The sequence below is a fragment of the Ovis canadensis genome, chromosome 1 (genome assembly GCF_042477335.2).
Source record: "Ovis canadensis isolate MfBH-ARS-UI-01 breed Bighorn chromosome 1, ARS-UI_OviCan_v2, whole genome shotgun sequence".
In the NCBI taxonomy this organism is placed as follows: Eukaryota; Metazoa; Chordata; class Mammalia; order Artiodactyla; family Bovidae; genus Ovis; species Ovis canadensis.
The window spans coordinates 101,704,125-101,718,734 of record NC_091245.1 but is presented as its reverse complement, the minus strand read 5'-3'; the positions used below and the strand labels follow the sequence as shown (position 1 = coordinate 101,718,734).

Sequence of the window (14,610 nt, the reverse complement as noted above, 5' to 3'; positions counted from 1 at the left end):
TTAAATAACTTAGATTTTAATTTTTAGGCAATGGGTAGCTATAAAAAATGTGGTAGCATTTTAAGGATGGACTGGAAAGAGTGAAAGCAGGGAGACCATTAGTCTTGGCATGAGATAACTAAGACAGTGATGTTATATTCAAAAATAGAATTGATAAGCTGAGTTATCATTGGAGTGTGAGAGATTAGTTAGATTTTTTAGACCTATACCCTGAGAGGAAGGGGATATTGTTAATCAAGAAAGAGAGTGCTGGAAGAGCACAGAGGATTGTTTTTGAAGAGGGAAATGATGCTGGGTTTTGAAATGTTGAAATTGAATTGCTGATAGAATGTCTATTTGGAGATGCTTAGTAGATTTTAGGCAAGTCTAGAAATGTAGACTTGGGTATCATTTCATAGTGGAGAAGTGGATATGATTTCTCAGAGAGTATGGAATAAATAGAGGAGAGAACTTAAGATAGAATGTTGGAAATGCCCGCACTTGAAACTTGAACAGAGGAAAAGGAGCTTAAAGCAGACAACCGACATTTGGAAAGGAGGTAAAAGTTCGAGAATGGTGTCATAGAAGCTAGGCAGAAATAAATTCTAAAGGATAGAATGAACAACACTGTCAGATCTCTAGTGACATTGTGCACAGACTCAGGAAAGAGCACTTGAGTTGCCAGTTAGGAATACATTACTAATAGTAACCTGCTGAAAAAAGATGTAGTGGTTGAGAGGGAAGATTGCAGATAGACTGAGAAATACATGAAAAGTAAGAGAGTAGAGCCAGTGAGTTTAACATTACTCTTAATTTAAGCTTGGCCCTGGAAGATGAGTTGGGCAGAGTTGAGGGGAGTTTTGTATAGCATTAAGAAAACTTGATCATGTTTAAGATTTGAGGGGAAAGAGAAAATATGAATACTTGTAGCGCATCATCCTAAGAGACCAGAAAGGGTGAGATCAAGAACTCAATTTTTGTTAATAGTAAGCATTTTTATTATCTGTTTCGAGATCTGAGGTAAAGAGGAGGGAGGTGGATAGTGACATAGACAGACTGATGAACTATCTATTGGAAAAAGCTACCTTGTCAGTGAAGGTGATTATATTTAAGGTACAAAGCTGTGCCTGTGGGTCGAACAGAAGGCCACAGTTGTTTATGGAAAGATACATATGGTCTGAAGGGTCTTCCTTCTTTCCGTAGTAACATTTGTTTTTTTCAAAAGAATTCAGTATTAACTTGTATTTCTCTTCCTTGGGCAGGAACTGAAACATTTGATCTTGGAGGCAGCAGACGGCTTTCTGTTTATTGTCTCATGTGAGACAGGCCGGGTGGTATATGTCTCTGACTCAGTGACCCCAGTTTTGAACCAGCCACAGTCTGAGTGGTTTGGTAGCACGCTGTATGATCAGGTGCACCCAGATGATGTGGACAAACTTCGTGAGCAGCTTTCCACTTCGGAAAATGCGCTGACAGGTATGAGTTACGTAGATGGGAAATGAATGGCAAGTCCTTTCTTCTTTTTTCCTGAGATAGAAGAGGTATTTTAACGCTTAAATTTTCCCATTTTATCTGGCAAAACTCTTAGAATTTTCTTCTTTCATGAGTATAATCTGTTCTTTTTGTCCACATGCAAGTAATATATTTTGTAGCTCATCCTTAGAAAATATTTCATTAGTGACAATGTTTATATAAAAGTTTACTTTAATCTTAATATTAGTGTAAATACACCATAAAGGCCAAACCTACAATACCACCACCTCCCTTGTCATTTTAAAAGAATTAAATTATCCATGCTTTTGTCTCATTTGTATGGGTAATTACTTGATATTTTTTTCTACCAAGTTGTGCTTGGCTTTGACTTTGTACTTGGTTCTATGATGATAGCTTTTTATTTTAGAGGGGAATGATTATCGTTCAGTATATCAGGTGTTTTTTGTTTGTTTGTATCTGTGCTATTTTTCTGTCTTTTTTTTTGTCCCCCGCACCCAGCTGCCTCCATTTAATGTTGTTCGGTCCTTTTGCCAGAGTTTGGCTGAAGGAAATAAGTCACATCTGCTCCTAAGCAATCTGGAAAAAATTTTAATGTGGAAGCAGATTAAAGCTAGTAATTGAAATCAAATCCATGATGGTCATATTAATGTTGGTATTTAGCTTTCCCTTCTTTTATGTTTTTATGGATTTCATTTTTCTAGTTCTTCTCAAAAGTTCCCATTTGGTTTCTATATAATACAGGAGGGACAATTTTAGCATGAGACAGATGCATTTTTCTATAGCATATAAAACTATTTGTTTTTAAACCAATGACATTCACTCTATGTGTGTGTGTGCGCGTACATGCATGCATGTGTATAAAAATAATCAGTCCCAAGAATATAACCTTGCTCTTGTTTGCCAGCTCTACCTACTTCTGCTCCTATCTTCCCTTGCATAAAGTTATTTCCAGTGCTGCCTTTGAACTGAAACGTAAGATTCATTGATGGGAATCAAGGTGTTTTATTTTTATTTTTTATTTTTTTTAGTTTTTTAGTTTTTTAATTTTAAAATCTTTAATTCTTACATGTGTTCCCAAACATGAACCCCCCTCCCACCTCCCTCCCCGTAACATCTCTGTGGGTCATCCCCATGCACCAGCCCCAAGCATGCTGTATCCTGCGTCGGACATAGACTGGCGTGAATCAAGGTGTTTTAGACTTGAAAAAAATCCATCTCATACTTGGCTTATTCTGTTATAAGCCAGGAGATTGAAGAGCGTGGATATTTACTTAGCTTTGCCTCCAGTATCTCTTCCCTCTCTTCCCTGCACACAAGAATGTACTCCAGACTCTTCTTCACATCCTTTTCAGGGCGTATACTGGATCTGAAGACTGGAACAGTGAAAAAGGAAGGTCAGCAGTCTTCCATGAGGATGTGTATGGGCTCAAGGAGATCATTTATTTGTCGTATGAGGTGAGTGTCAGGATGAGGATTGTGACTTGTTATAGGAAGAATTCAGAGCTGAGGGTTTAATTTCTGATCAGAGGAGTTAAACTTTTTAAAAAATTTTTATTTATTTTAATTGGAGGCTAATTACTTTACAGTATTATATTGGTTTTGCCATACATCAACATGAATCTAAATCTAAGCTCCAGGTAGATTAAATGTAACTCTCAAGACCCGATTTAGTCATAACACAAAGTGATAAGCAAACTAGTATTTACTGAATTCTTCTTATGATAGATAGGTGCTTTATGTGTCATCTCATTTTCCACAACTGCCCCGTAGAGTAGATTTCAAGGTTACTATTTTGCTGATGTAAAAAAAAAATTACACAAAGAAATTGACTTCCCATGTTTGATTCAGGATTTTGTTTTAATCCATACTGGTTGGATGCCAGTATCTATATATTTTTCCTGGTGTATTCCAAGACAACATCCATGTACTCAGGCCACTTCTGCCTCTTCCCTTCCCTTCAGTAGAGATTTAAGACTTTCTGATTCTTTTCACTTAATATTCAACATTAGTAAATTATATACGGTACATTTTAGGATTCTGAAGAAAGGATGGTGGTAGTTTTCATCACAGATAGAGAAAACATCTCTTCATGTTACAAAATAAATTCAGGTTGTGTAATGGAAATTGACTGTTGAGAGGATGCTCATTAGAAGTGATGAGTAGGATATTAAGAAAGGTTTCCTGGGGGTGTTACAAAATTTAATATTATATGGCTTAGTGGTTTGGAGTAGCTTCTAGACCCAGACTACTGGATTTATCACTTATCTTCTGACCTTGAATGGATTAAATGACTGCCTTGTGTTTTTATTTCTTCACCTAATATTGGGAGTTATATCAGCCTCATAAAGTTGTTATGAAGATTAAATGAATAAATATATATAAAAATGCTTAGGACTTCTCTGGTGGTCCAGTGGTTAAGAATCCACTTGCCAGTGCAGGGGACACAGGTTCGATCCCCGGCCTGTGAAGATCCCACAGGCCTCAGAGAAACTAAGCCATCATGCCACAACTACTGCCTAGAACCCATGCTCCTCAACAAGAGAAGCGCTGTAATGAAAAGCCCACGTGTAGCAGTGAGGACTCAGCACACCAAAATAAATAAATTTTTGAAAGATGCTTAGAATAGTGCATGACACATAAGATTCTATGTACATTTTATTATTAAAGAAATGAGAGAAAGTAGTGAGAATGGGAGAGAGTGTCCCAATATGTGGACATGGCTATTGCAGTGACATACAGAGGAGCAAGGTAAATAATAACGTGATTGTGTGGGTGCTAAGTCGCTTTAGTCATGTCTGACTCTGTGATCCTATGGACCGTAGCCCTCTAGGCTCCTCTCCTCCCGGGGTCTTCCCAATCCAGGGATCGGACCAGCATCTCTTTAAGTCTCCTGCATTGGTAGGCAGGTTCTTTACGACTGGTGCCACCTGGGAAGTCCTAGATAATAACAAAATACAGCAAATAGATTTTGTTGCAGCATAGTGCTCGAGTCTACAAACCGCAACTCTCTTTGTAAATAAAGCTTTATTGGAACATAGCCATGCCCATTTATTGACATACTGTCTGGCTGCTTTCATACTCTTAATAGCAGAGTCAGCTAGCTGTAACAAATTGTTTGGCCCACAGAGCTGAAAATATTTACTGTCTGGTTATTTACAGAAAAAGTGTACTAACTCCTGATGTAGAGAATATCTCCATTTGTAGAGCATATAGAACATTTTGACTTAAAAACTCTGAGACAGTTAACAAGTTTTAGAAATACCAAACCTGACTTCTTTATCTTTCATTGTTAGGAGCATTGTTGCCAATTTTCTGTGTCAAGTTGTATCCAGAGCCTGTTATCTGGCTGTTAAATAATGAAAACTTCTTTGATAGTGCAGCTTTTTTTCCTTAATTTATTTTTTTATTGAAATGTGGTTGAATTACAGTATTGTAGTAATTACTGCTGAACAACAAAGGGACTCAGTGATACATATATCTATGTATACATTCTTTTTCATATTCTTTTCCATTATGGTTTATCACAGAATATTGAATATAGTTCCCTGTGTCATTCAGTAGGACCTTTTGTTTATCCATTCTATATATTCCAGTTTGCATCAGCTAATCCCAGACTCCCAGTCCAAACCTCTGCCACATTTACCCCCCTTTGCAACCCCCTGTCTATTCTCTGTGTCCCTGATTCTGTTTCATAGATAGGTTCACTTGTATCCTATTTTAGATTCCACATAGAAGTGATATCATATGTTATTTGCCTTTCTTTTTCTTATTTCACTTGGTATGATAATAGCTAGATTCATCCATGTTGCTGCAAATGGCATTCTTTTTTTGGCTGAATAGTATTCCATTTTATATATGTACCACATCTTGTTTATCCATTCCTCTGTAAATGGACATTTAGGTTGCTTCCATGTCTTGGCTATTGTGAGTAGTGCTGCTATGAACATAGGAATACATTTATCTTTTTAAATTACAGTTTTGCTGGATCCTATGGTAATTCTGTTTTGAGTATTCTGAGGAACCTCCATACTGTTTCCCACAGTGGCTGCATCAACTTGAATTCCTCCCATCAGCGTAGGAGGGTTCCCCTTTCTCCACATCCTCTCCAGCATTTATTTGTAGACTTTTTAATTATGGCCATTCTGACCAGTTTGAGGTGGTACCTCATTATAGTTTTGAATTGCATTTCTCTATTAACTAGTAGTATCGAGCCACTTTTCACATACCTGTTGGCCATCTGTATTTCTTCTTTGGAGAAATGTTTAAAGATCTGCCCATTTTTCGATTGTTTTTTTTTTTTTTCAAGTTGTATGAATGATAGTGCATCTTAATTGCTTTTAATCTCTCTGTTCATTGAAACAGGTGTGGCAGTAGCTCTGTGGATTCAGTCTCCATGAATAGGCTGAGCTTTGTGAGAAACAGATGCAGGTGAGATCTTAAGCAGTAAAAAAAAAACAACCCAAAGGGATGATCAAGTACCTGTAGAGATCATCACATTTTCAGCTATCTTACTATAGTACTTCCTTCAGCAGCCCTTATCCTCATCCCTCACTTCTCAGTGACATTTTTGTTTTTCCTGAACTTCTAAAGCATCTTTTGCTCATCCTGTTTAAGGAAGTTACACTCCCACTTTACCGGCTTTCTCCCTGCTGCAGTACCTTTCAGTTGCTTCACTTTGGCAAAGGTGAACAATACGGTGGTCACTTTTGGGTGGGAAAGGTCCAAGTATAGTCATCCTATTATTTAAACACCCAGTAGCCTAAAGTTAAAGGTACTAAGCCAGCATTGCTTTTTAAATGATTCTGAGTAAAGTTTTTTCCTGACACCTGTAATTTCTCTAGGAATGGACTTGGCTCTGCGAAGGATGGGGAACCTCATTTCGTGGTGGTCCACTGCACAGGCTATATCAAGGCCTGGCCCCCAGCAGGTAGGAAAGTTGAATAGTGCTTTCTTTCTGGGTGCAGCTTGTTCCTCAGAGTCCAAGAAAGTTAGCTAACATTTTTCATATACCTGTTGCATATGAAATTTGCTTTGGTATAAACTATAAGAAGATAGGAGAGAAAAAGTGGACTCTTTCCCTTCCATTATGGATTTTCTATTCCAGTTAGGGAGATGGATTTTTCAGACTTGAAAATGACTCAGTATTGGCTGTGTCTTTTACTGGAACTAAAGGTCAAAAGGAAATGTGAGAAAAGTGGTTGGGGTACAAGGATCAGCCTTTTAACCTGGCTGGTCAGAATTTCCAAATCTTAGCAACTGTATTACCTTCCTGCTGGATAGGTATGACTGGGAATTGGGGGTTCTAGAGGGATAGCAGCTAAGAGAGGCAAGGTAGTGTATTTTGGTAAGAGGTTAAAGTTTGAATTTGTAAAAATCTAGGTTTGTTTCTGACGTTGTTTACTAGTGGTGTATCTTAGTAAGTTACTTGACTTAAAAAACCCTCAATTTTCTCATCTATAATCTGGAGATAATATAACCCATAGAGAGTTGTTATGAGGATTAGGTTTAGTGTAAGAAAAGAACTTAGCCTAGTGCCTGGCATATGGTAGGCACCCCCAAAATGGTAGTTAAATGTGATGAAGATAAAATAATTTTAAGTTGTAATGATGTTTGAACTTTTTAGATTATATAACTGTATAAACGCTACATTTACAATATATATGGTCTTTTATATGTCTATGTAGCTTTCAAAGAAATACTAATTTTTTCTTGGTAAAAAGAAGATAAATATGCAAAGAGCAGCGGGAAAATGGAACCGTCTTCCCTTTCCACATAAAACATTGAAGTCCTGGCTTCTCTCTTTTCCAAAAAAGATAACTATTGATGTTTGGTTTAATTTCATTTTTGATTGTTTGCTTAATCTGAAAGTCACAGGTTAGGCAAGACATCTCTTCTCTTAATGATGATATGGTCACAGAGTGACCAAATACAGTGCCTGCATATGTATTTGGTTTGGCCATCTTAATCTTTTAGAATACTTTGTGTAGGACCTGTGCTCTGTAATTTTTTATAGTTAATGTGAGTATAATATATGAATTAACATGTATAAAAATACTTAAAACAGTACCTGATATATATGGTAAGTTCTTTCAGTTATTTACCTTTATTCTTGTCTTTTAGCACTCTGTTGTTTTATACCTAGTCTCATCATATCTGTGTGTGTTTTAAATCTTTACGCACCTAATTTTTGAAGGCAGTTGTGTTTGAGATACATGTTAAACCTTCTAACTTCAACTTCTTGAAGGTGTCTCACTTCCAGATGATGACCCAGAAGCTGGCCAGGGGAGCAAGTTTTGCCTAGTGGCCATTGGCAGACTGCAGGCAAGTATGAATTTTCTGCATTGGTTAATATATCACCCCCGTTCAGTGGGAGAAAATCTTCAGGATGTGTTCATGTTATTTTTCTCTTTTACTCTCTGAATACAAATGAAGCATTCTGAAAATCTCCAAATATTTGAAGGAATATGGCATTCACACTTAACATTGCTTCTGTTCAATTTAGCAGAAACTGAAGACAGTGAAAGATCTTTTGGAGAGAGAAGTCTTCCTCTTTCATACTCTTAGCTTTGCCAAGCTAAATTTTCTATTTCCAACTAATTTATTTTGCTCCTATACAATATAAAAGAGTTCTTCTCATTTTTCATTTCATGACTGACAGTAGGGAAATGGAATTATTTTGATTTCTCCTTACAAAAACAGATGTTTCTTGATTACTTGGGAGAATAATTTTCCAATATGAATAATCAATACAACTTAGCTAAATGAAAGTAGGTGGGTTTGGGGTTGAATGAATTTTTATCTTTCTTCACAGAGTTAGTGAAGAGTACATGTGTGGGAGTGGAGCTAGGCCTTATGCCCTATCTGTGATTACCGTTTTTTCCTTTCTGGATGAGTTGTGACAGTTCAGAAATTCCTAAAATTGGGAACCTGATGGGAAGTACATCCGTAAAAAATGGTATCTCTCTTTATCTCATTTTTATCTCTTTTCTTTCAGGTAACTAGTTCTCCCAACTGTACAGACATGAGTAATGTTTGTCAACCAACAGAGTTCATCTCTCGACACAATATTGAGGGACTCTTCACTTTTGTGGATCATCGCTGTGTGGCTACTGTTGGCTACCAGCCACAGGTGAGGAGCTGGAGTTGTTTCACCACTGATATTTAGGCCTCTGTTTTCCCTTGGATGTGCTGAGATTATTCATTCATGTAATTCCAGAGATAGTCAAAACATAGCAGCCCTAGATCAGAAAAAGAGATGATCCTATTCTATTGATAGCTAAGTATAATCTCAACTTCCTACCAAGGTTAGCATCTGAGCTAGAAAAATACAACTTGTGAAACCAGGTGGGAGCAACAGGTATGAATATGTATTTCTTTGTTATTAATGCTATTAATACAGATAATGATGTACTTTATCTAGCTATAATGATATGGCCACCTTTAGATAATTCATATAATCAATCTAGGTGCATAATAACCCATTAAACATGCAACTTTAGCACTAGTTATTATGATTTATTTAGATATCTCATTCTGAAGACCAGATATAACTATATCTGAATTGAGAAATAGGTCGTTACATAAACTTCAAAATTCTAGTCACCAGGAGGGACTTGTGGCTGTGGCTGTGTAAAGAAGCTGGTGAAAAAGGGATCTTGAAAAAGAAGAACAAAGTCATTTACACTTCCTAATGCAGCACCTGTTGTAAAACTGTTGTTAAACCAAGGCAGTGTGGTGTTGGTATAGGGATAGTTATTAGACCAGTAGATCAGAATGGAGTCTATTCTCACATTTATGGTCAACTGATCAGCTAATTTTCAACAAAGATATCAAGATAATTCAAGGGGAAAGAAGCTTTTCCAATAGATGGGGATGGGACGATTGGATATTCATGTGCAAAACAGAATAAAATAAAAAGAACTTAGACTCTTACTTCATAGCATACACAGAAATCAACTCCAAGATGTAAAGGTGTAAGAACCAAAGATATAAAACTTCTGGAAGCAACTAGGAGAAAATCTTTGTGATCTTGGGTTAGGCAAAGACTTTTTTTTTTTTTTTTGCTGTACTGTGTAGCCTGGTGAATCTTAGTGCTCCCCACCAAGAATTGAACCTGGGCCATGGCAGTGAAAACACCGAGTCCTACCCACCAGACTGCCAGGGAATTCCCTAGACAAAGATTTTTTTATGACACTAAAAACATGGTTCACAAAATAAATTTGATAAGTTGGGTTTCATAAAAGTTAAAATTTGCCCTTCTAAAAGGAGATCATTAAGAAAATGAAAAGACTAGCCACAAATTGGGAGAAAATATTTATAAATCATATATCTGAAAAAAGATTTATATCCAAAATATATGAAGAACTCTTAAAACTTATTGATAACCAGCCAGTTAAAAAAAAAGAGCACAAGATTTGAATAGACATTTCATCAAAGAAAAAATATGAACAGCACATAAAAAGTTGCTTGTAATTAGGAAAATACACATTAAAACTATAGTGAGATACCACTGTATCCCATTAGAATGGGTATAATCAAAAAATATTCACAAGGCCATGGAGAAACAGAACCTTCATACATTGTTGGTAGATAAGTAAAATGATAAACTACTTTGGAAAAATATTTTGGCAGTTTTTTAAAAAGTTAAACACCCACTTACCCTACAAATTAGCAGGTCCACTCCTAAGTATTTACCCAAGAGAAAGAAAGCATATGTTCACAGAAAGACTTATACACAGATGTTCATGATTGTATTATTCATAATAGCCAAAAAGTGAAAACAGCCTAAATGTCCTTTAACTAATGAATGGATACACACTGTGATATATCCACGTTAGAATACCTATAAGCAATAAAAAGGATATTCTATTGATATTTGGAACAATACAGATGAACTTCATTAAAATATTAGGTTAAATGAAAGAAGCCAGACCCAAGACTGCCTGTTCTATGATTCCATTTGTACAGAGAAGCAAAACTAAAGAAGCAGAAAGCAGATCAGTGGATGGCACAGGGATTGACCTCAGACTGGCAGAAAGGAAATTTTAGGGGCAGTGGATATGTTCTAAAACTGAATTGGGGATAATGGTTGTATAACTGTATAAATGTATTATAGATCATTAAATTAAAATTATAAAATTCACTTGGAATGAGTGAGCCTATCTATATTATACCTCAAATCTGTAAAAAATACAGTTAAAATAAACGTGCAATATCCTGAAAAAGAAAATTGCTGTAGAGGTCAGTTATTTAGCAGATTCCAGTTTTTTGTGGTTTTTTTTTCCCCCTCTAATCTATAATCCTAGGATAAAAGCAAGAGAAATTAAATCCACTTCCTCTCCTAATGGGCCAGGGAAGTTAGGTGATCATAAAAGTGTTGATCTTACTTTTCTTTTCCTTTTTTAGGAACTCTTAGGAAAGAATATTGTAGAATTCTGTCATCCTGAAGACCAGCAGCTTCTAAGAGACAGTTTCCAACAGGTAGCTTTTTTTCCTGGTTTGAATTGGAGTAATATTTTTGTCTAATATCTATTATTACATTCATCCAACAAATATTTATTGAGTACTGATTAATCGAGCACTATGGCAGGCCTTACAGTTTTACACTGTTACTTAACTTGTATTTTTAAGAAACAGAAAGGACCAGTACTTGGAAATTATGGATAATGTAATGTTCAAGGTGTTTCTGTTTGGCTTTGGCTGCTCAACATCCAAGCGGCCATCTTTAAAGTATTTTAAATATTCTGCACTTAACAGTGGGTAGTAGTTGAATAATTCATTTCACAGTTCTTCTATAGATAAGTAAGAGTTAACTCTTAATTGTACTTTTTAGGCCCTAGATTCTGAAGACATCTGGTGAATTCTAATTTCAGGACAGACTTGGCTTTAGATGGTACTCTTACTTTATATTAGATGGGTTAATTTCCCTCTTTAAGCCTCACTAGTGTTATTACTGGGTTTTCCTGGTAGCTCAGTTGGTAAAGAATCCACCTGCAATGCAGGAGACCTCGGTTTGATTCCTGGGTCAGGAAGATCCCCTGGAGAAGGGATAAACTACCCACTCCAGTATTCTTGGGCTTCCTTTGTGGTTCAGTCATTAAGGAATGCACCTGCAATGCGGGAGACCTGGGTTTGATCCCTGGAAGAGGGCATGGCAACCCACTCTAGTATTCTTACCTGGAGAATTCCCATAGACAGCGGTGCCTGGCGGGCTGTAGTCCATGAGGTCGCAAAGAGTCAGACATGACTAACCACAGCACAGCATAGTAATTTTACTGATACAGTAGGCAAATAAGATAAAGCATTTAAAACACATAGCTCAACTTCTAGAGGAAATCAGACAATGGCAGTAAAAAGTGTCTCCTGATTTTTCAGCATCACTTGTCTTCAGCAGAAGTATCACATTGCATTATATGTGCAGTCTTAGAAAAGCTGTTCTGACTTCTGTTGAAACTGTTCAAAGCTAAGGACATGGACTTCTGGCAGTGTGAGAAGATATTGTACAGTATATTTTAAATCCGTGAAATTCATAATTCTGACACATTTGGCCACAGAGTTCCTACCATTTTATCACTTGTAGAAAAATGTTTATTCCAAAGCAGTGGGTGATTCAGACACACTGTGATCTCAAGGTTTTTATTCTGACATCAGTTGCTGCTGTGATACTAGAGTACTAAGCAAAGGTACTTTTTACTGTGCAGACTAGTTGTTGCTTACTAGTTGCTGATTTCTAGATTTTGATATTTCTTAAGTCTAGATGGATTTATATTTCTTTTTGCTTCTCAGTACATAAATTTAGTTACTGTTTCTAAAGAAGCTTGTTTTCCTTGTTTTCTTCCCATTTTGGTTCTTGCTGTACTTTGTTTCACATTTGATTTTTAAAAGTTTTATTTATATATTTAAAATGTACCATTTTATTATTGTTAAGTGAAATATATCCCATTTTCTGTTATAATTATTTCTCAAACTGTAATATCAGCAATTACTGCCACTCTTCTGTCAACTTAAACACAAATGTTATCACTTAACTTTTGGTTAAAAAGCAATTTATAGTGTAGGTATTTTGAAGTACTGAATTTATACTCTGTTGGTGTAGATACGTACAGCAATAATCAGATTTCAAATCCAGTACTTGGTTTGTATACAAATGTTATTTTCATTGTGTATATATTATTCAGTGAGCACATTTAAGTGTTAAAGATGAAAACACTTTTTTAGATGTTAAGTAAATTTGTTCTTAAAAAAAGGAGAAACACATAGCCTAGGCCGTGGCATATTGTAAATACAAAACAAATGTTAGCCTCTAATATTTTTATTATAAAGGAGGAGGATTCAAAAGATTATTTTCCATTGTGTGAGATCAGAAGTGAAAATAATAAAAAAAATTACTTTCTTTTAAAAAGCAAAATAAAACTAAAGCCATTTCAGTTTTATTTATAGAAACCTTCATGTGTGCTGTGAAAACAGAAATTCTCAGTCATAGTGGTAGAAACTAGGATTGAGGAGCAGCATGTAGGCTATGTTCAGTGTCATTAAACTTTTAGTAAATTTGCTAGATCAGTGTATCTTTAAGGGACTTTCCAAAGGAATTGGGGAAACATAGTCTTTTCTCTCCTGGAAATAATTGTTATTCCTGTTTGACATTGGTGAAAGTGGTCAGATAGCTTGGCACTCTAAGAAGAAACATGGTAAATATACCTCCTTATTATTTAGTTGCTTAATAATGTTTCACTCCCCACGTTGTTTTGTTAGTAACATTGCAAGATATTGTTACTTCAAGGACAGTGACACAAGAATCCTAGGATTGTACATGTCTAAAGAAAATTTTTTGTGAGTTTCAACTGATAGCTTGAAAACTTTTTCAGGTGGTGAAGTTAAAAGGCCAGGTGCTGTCTGTCATGTTCCGGTTTCGGTCTAAGAACCGAGAATGGCTCTGGATGAGAACCAGCTCTTTTACTTTCCAGAACCCTTACTCAGATGAAATTGAGTACATCATCTGTACCAACACCAATGTGAAGTATGTACCTTAAAGAACTTTTCCAGTGTTGGAATTTCTCATGGGCCAAGTCTGCTTGGCTACCTACCTCTTCCTTCTCCTTTTCTAGTAGTAAATACCATTAGTTCCACATCTGCCAACTGCTTAGAATTTGGGGTAGTTCATCCAGGTAGAATAAAAAAATTTTTAATTTTTTGTAGGAATGTAGTTGATTTACACTAGTAGAGTAAAATTTTAGCAAACAGTGACTTAGAGACTAGATTCTGACATGTGAAGAGTTTGGTCAGTTGACCTTCGAACATGAGTTTGAACTGCAATGGTCCACTTATATACACAGAATTTTTTCAATAGTAAATAATGTAGTACTACATGAATCCCATATGGAGGGCTGACTATATAAGTTATACTCGGATTTTTGACTACTTGGAGAGTCAGTGCCCCTAACCCCTGAATTGTTCAAAGGTCAATTGTATTTCAATTTTGTTTCAGTCTTGTCTAGAAATAATTTTGTTTTATACATCAGTTTATTGCTCTAGTCTGGCAGATTTTTTTTTTTTTTTCCTAGAACAGGTGTCTACAAACTTTCCTAAGAGACCAGATAGTAAATATTTCAGCGTTGTGGGACATACAGTCTCTATTGCAGCTTCTCAACTCTGCTCTTGTAGCACAAAAACAGTTCTAGACAAATGAAATGAATAAAGATCGCTATGCTCCAGTAAACTTCTATTTACAGAAACGGGCAGTGGACTGGATTTGGCCTGTGGACCATAGGTTGCTTTAGAGCATAGCTATATTGACTAATTTATTAGTTTCTATTTCTCTATTCTTTGATTGTTTTCTGTTTGAACTTTTTCTCAGCTTTGTAAGAGTTTTATTAAAATAGGTTTTGTATACCATACAGTTTACTCATTTAAAGGGTATAATTTTTTTAGTATGTCACAGGGCTGTGTGGGTATTACCACACACAAAATAGCTATTACCCCCAAAGAAATCCTGTACTAATTAACAGTATCTTCCTCAAGCCCTGTGTAACTTAATGTATTCTGTGTCTCTCTAAATTTGCCTGATCTAGACATTTCTTATAAATGGAAACACATTTTTGTTTATCTGTTCATTGGTTGGTAGATATTGAGTTGTTTACA

The 14,610-nt window shown here is 35.9% G+C and overlaps 1 protein-coding gene across 2 annotated transcripts in view; it reads left to right on the top strand.

The window, feature by feature from the left end:
• Positions 1–14,610, top strand: part of ARNT (aryl hydrocarbon receptor nuclear translocator) — a 66,729-nt gene that overhangs the window by 44,710 nt on the left and 7,409 nt on the right. For both annotated transcript variants that reach the window (XM_069603680.1, XM_069603690.1), the window contains 8 exons: positions 1,242–1,455; positions 2,826–2,928; positions 5,836–5,901; positions 6,315–6,400; positions 7,718–7,794; positions 8,468–8,602; positions 10,879–10,953; positions 13,338–13,489. In XM_069603680.1, the coding sequence (XP_069459781.1) occupies positions 1,242–1,455; positions 2,826–2,928; positions 5,836–5,901; positions 6,315–6,400; positions 7,718–7,794; positions 8,468–8,602; positions 10,879–10,953; positions 13,338–13,489 (908 nt within the window). The remainder of the gene's footprint in view (positions 1–1,241; positions 1,456–2,825; positions 2,929–5,835; positions 5,902–6,314; positions 6,401–7,717; positions 7,795–8,467; positions 8,603–10,878; positions 10,954–13,337; positions 13,490–14,610) is intronic.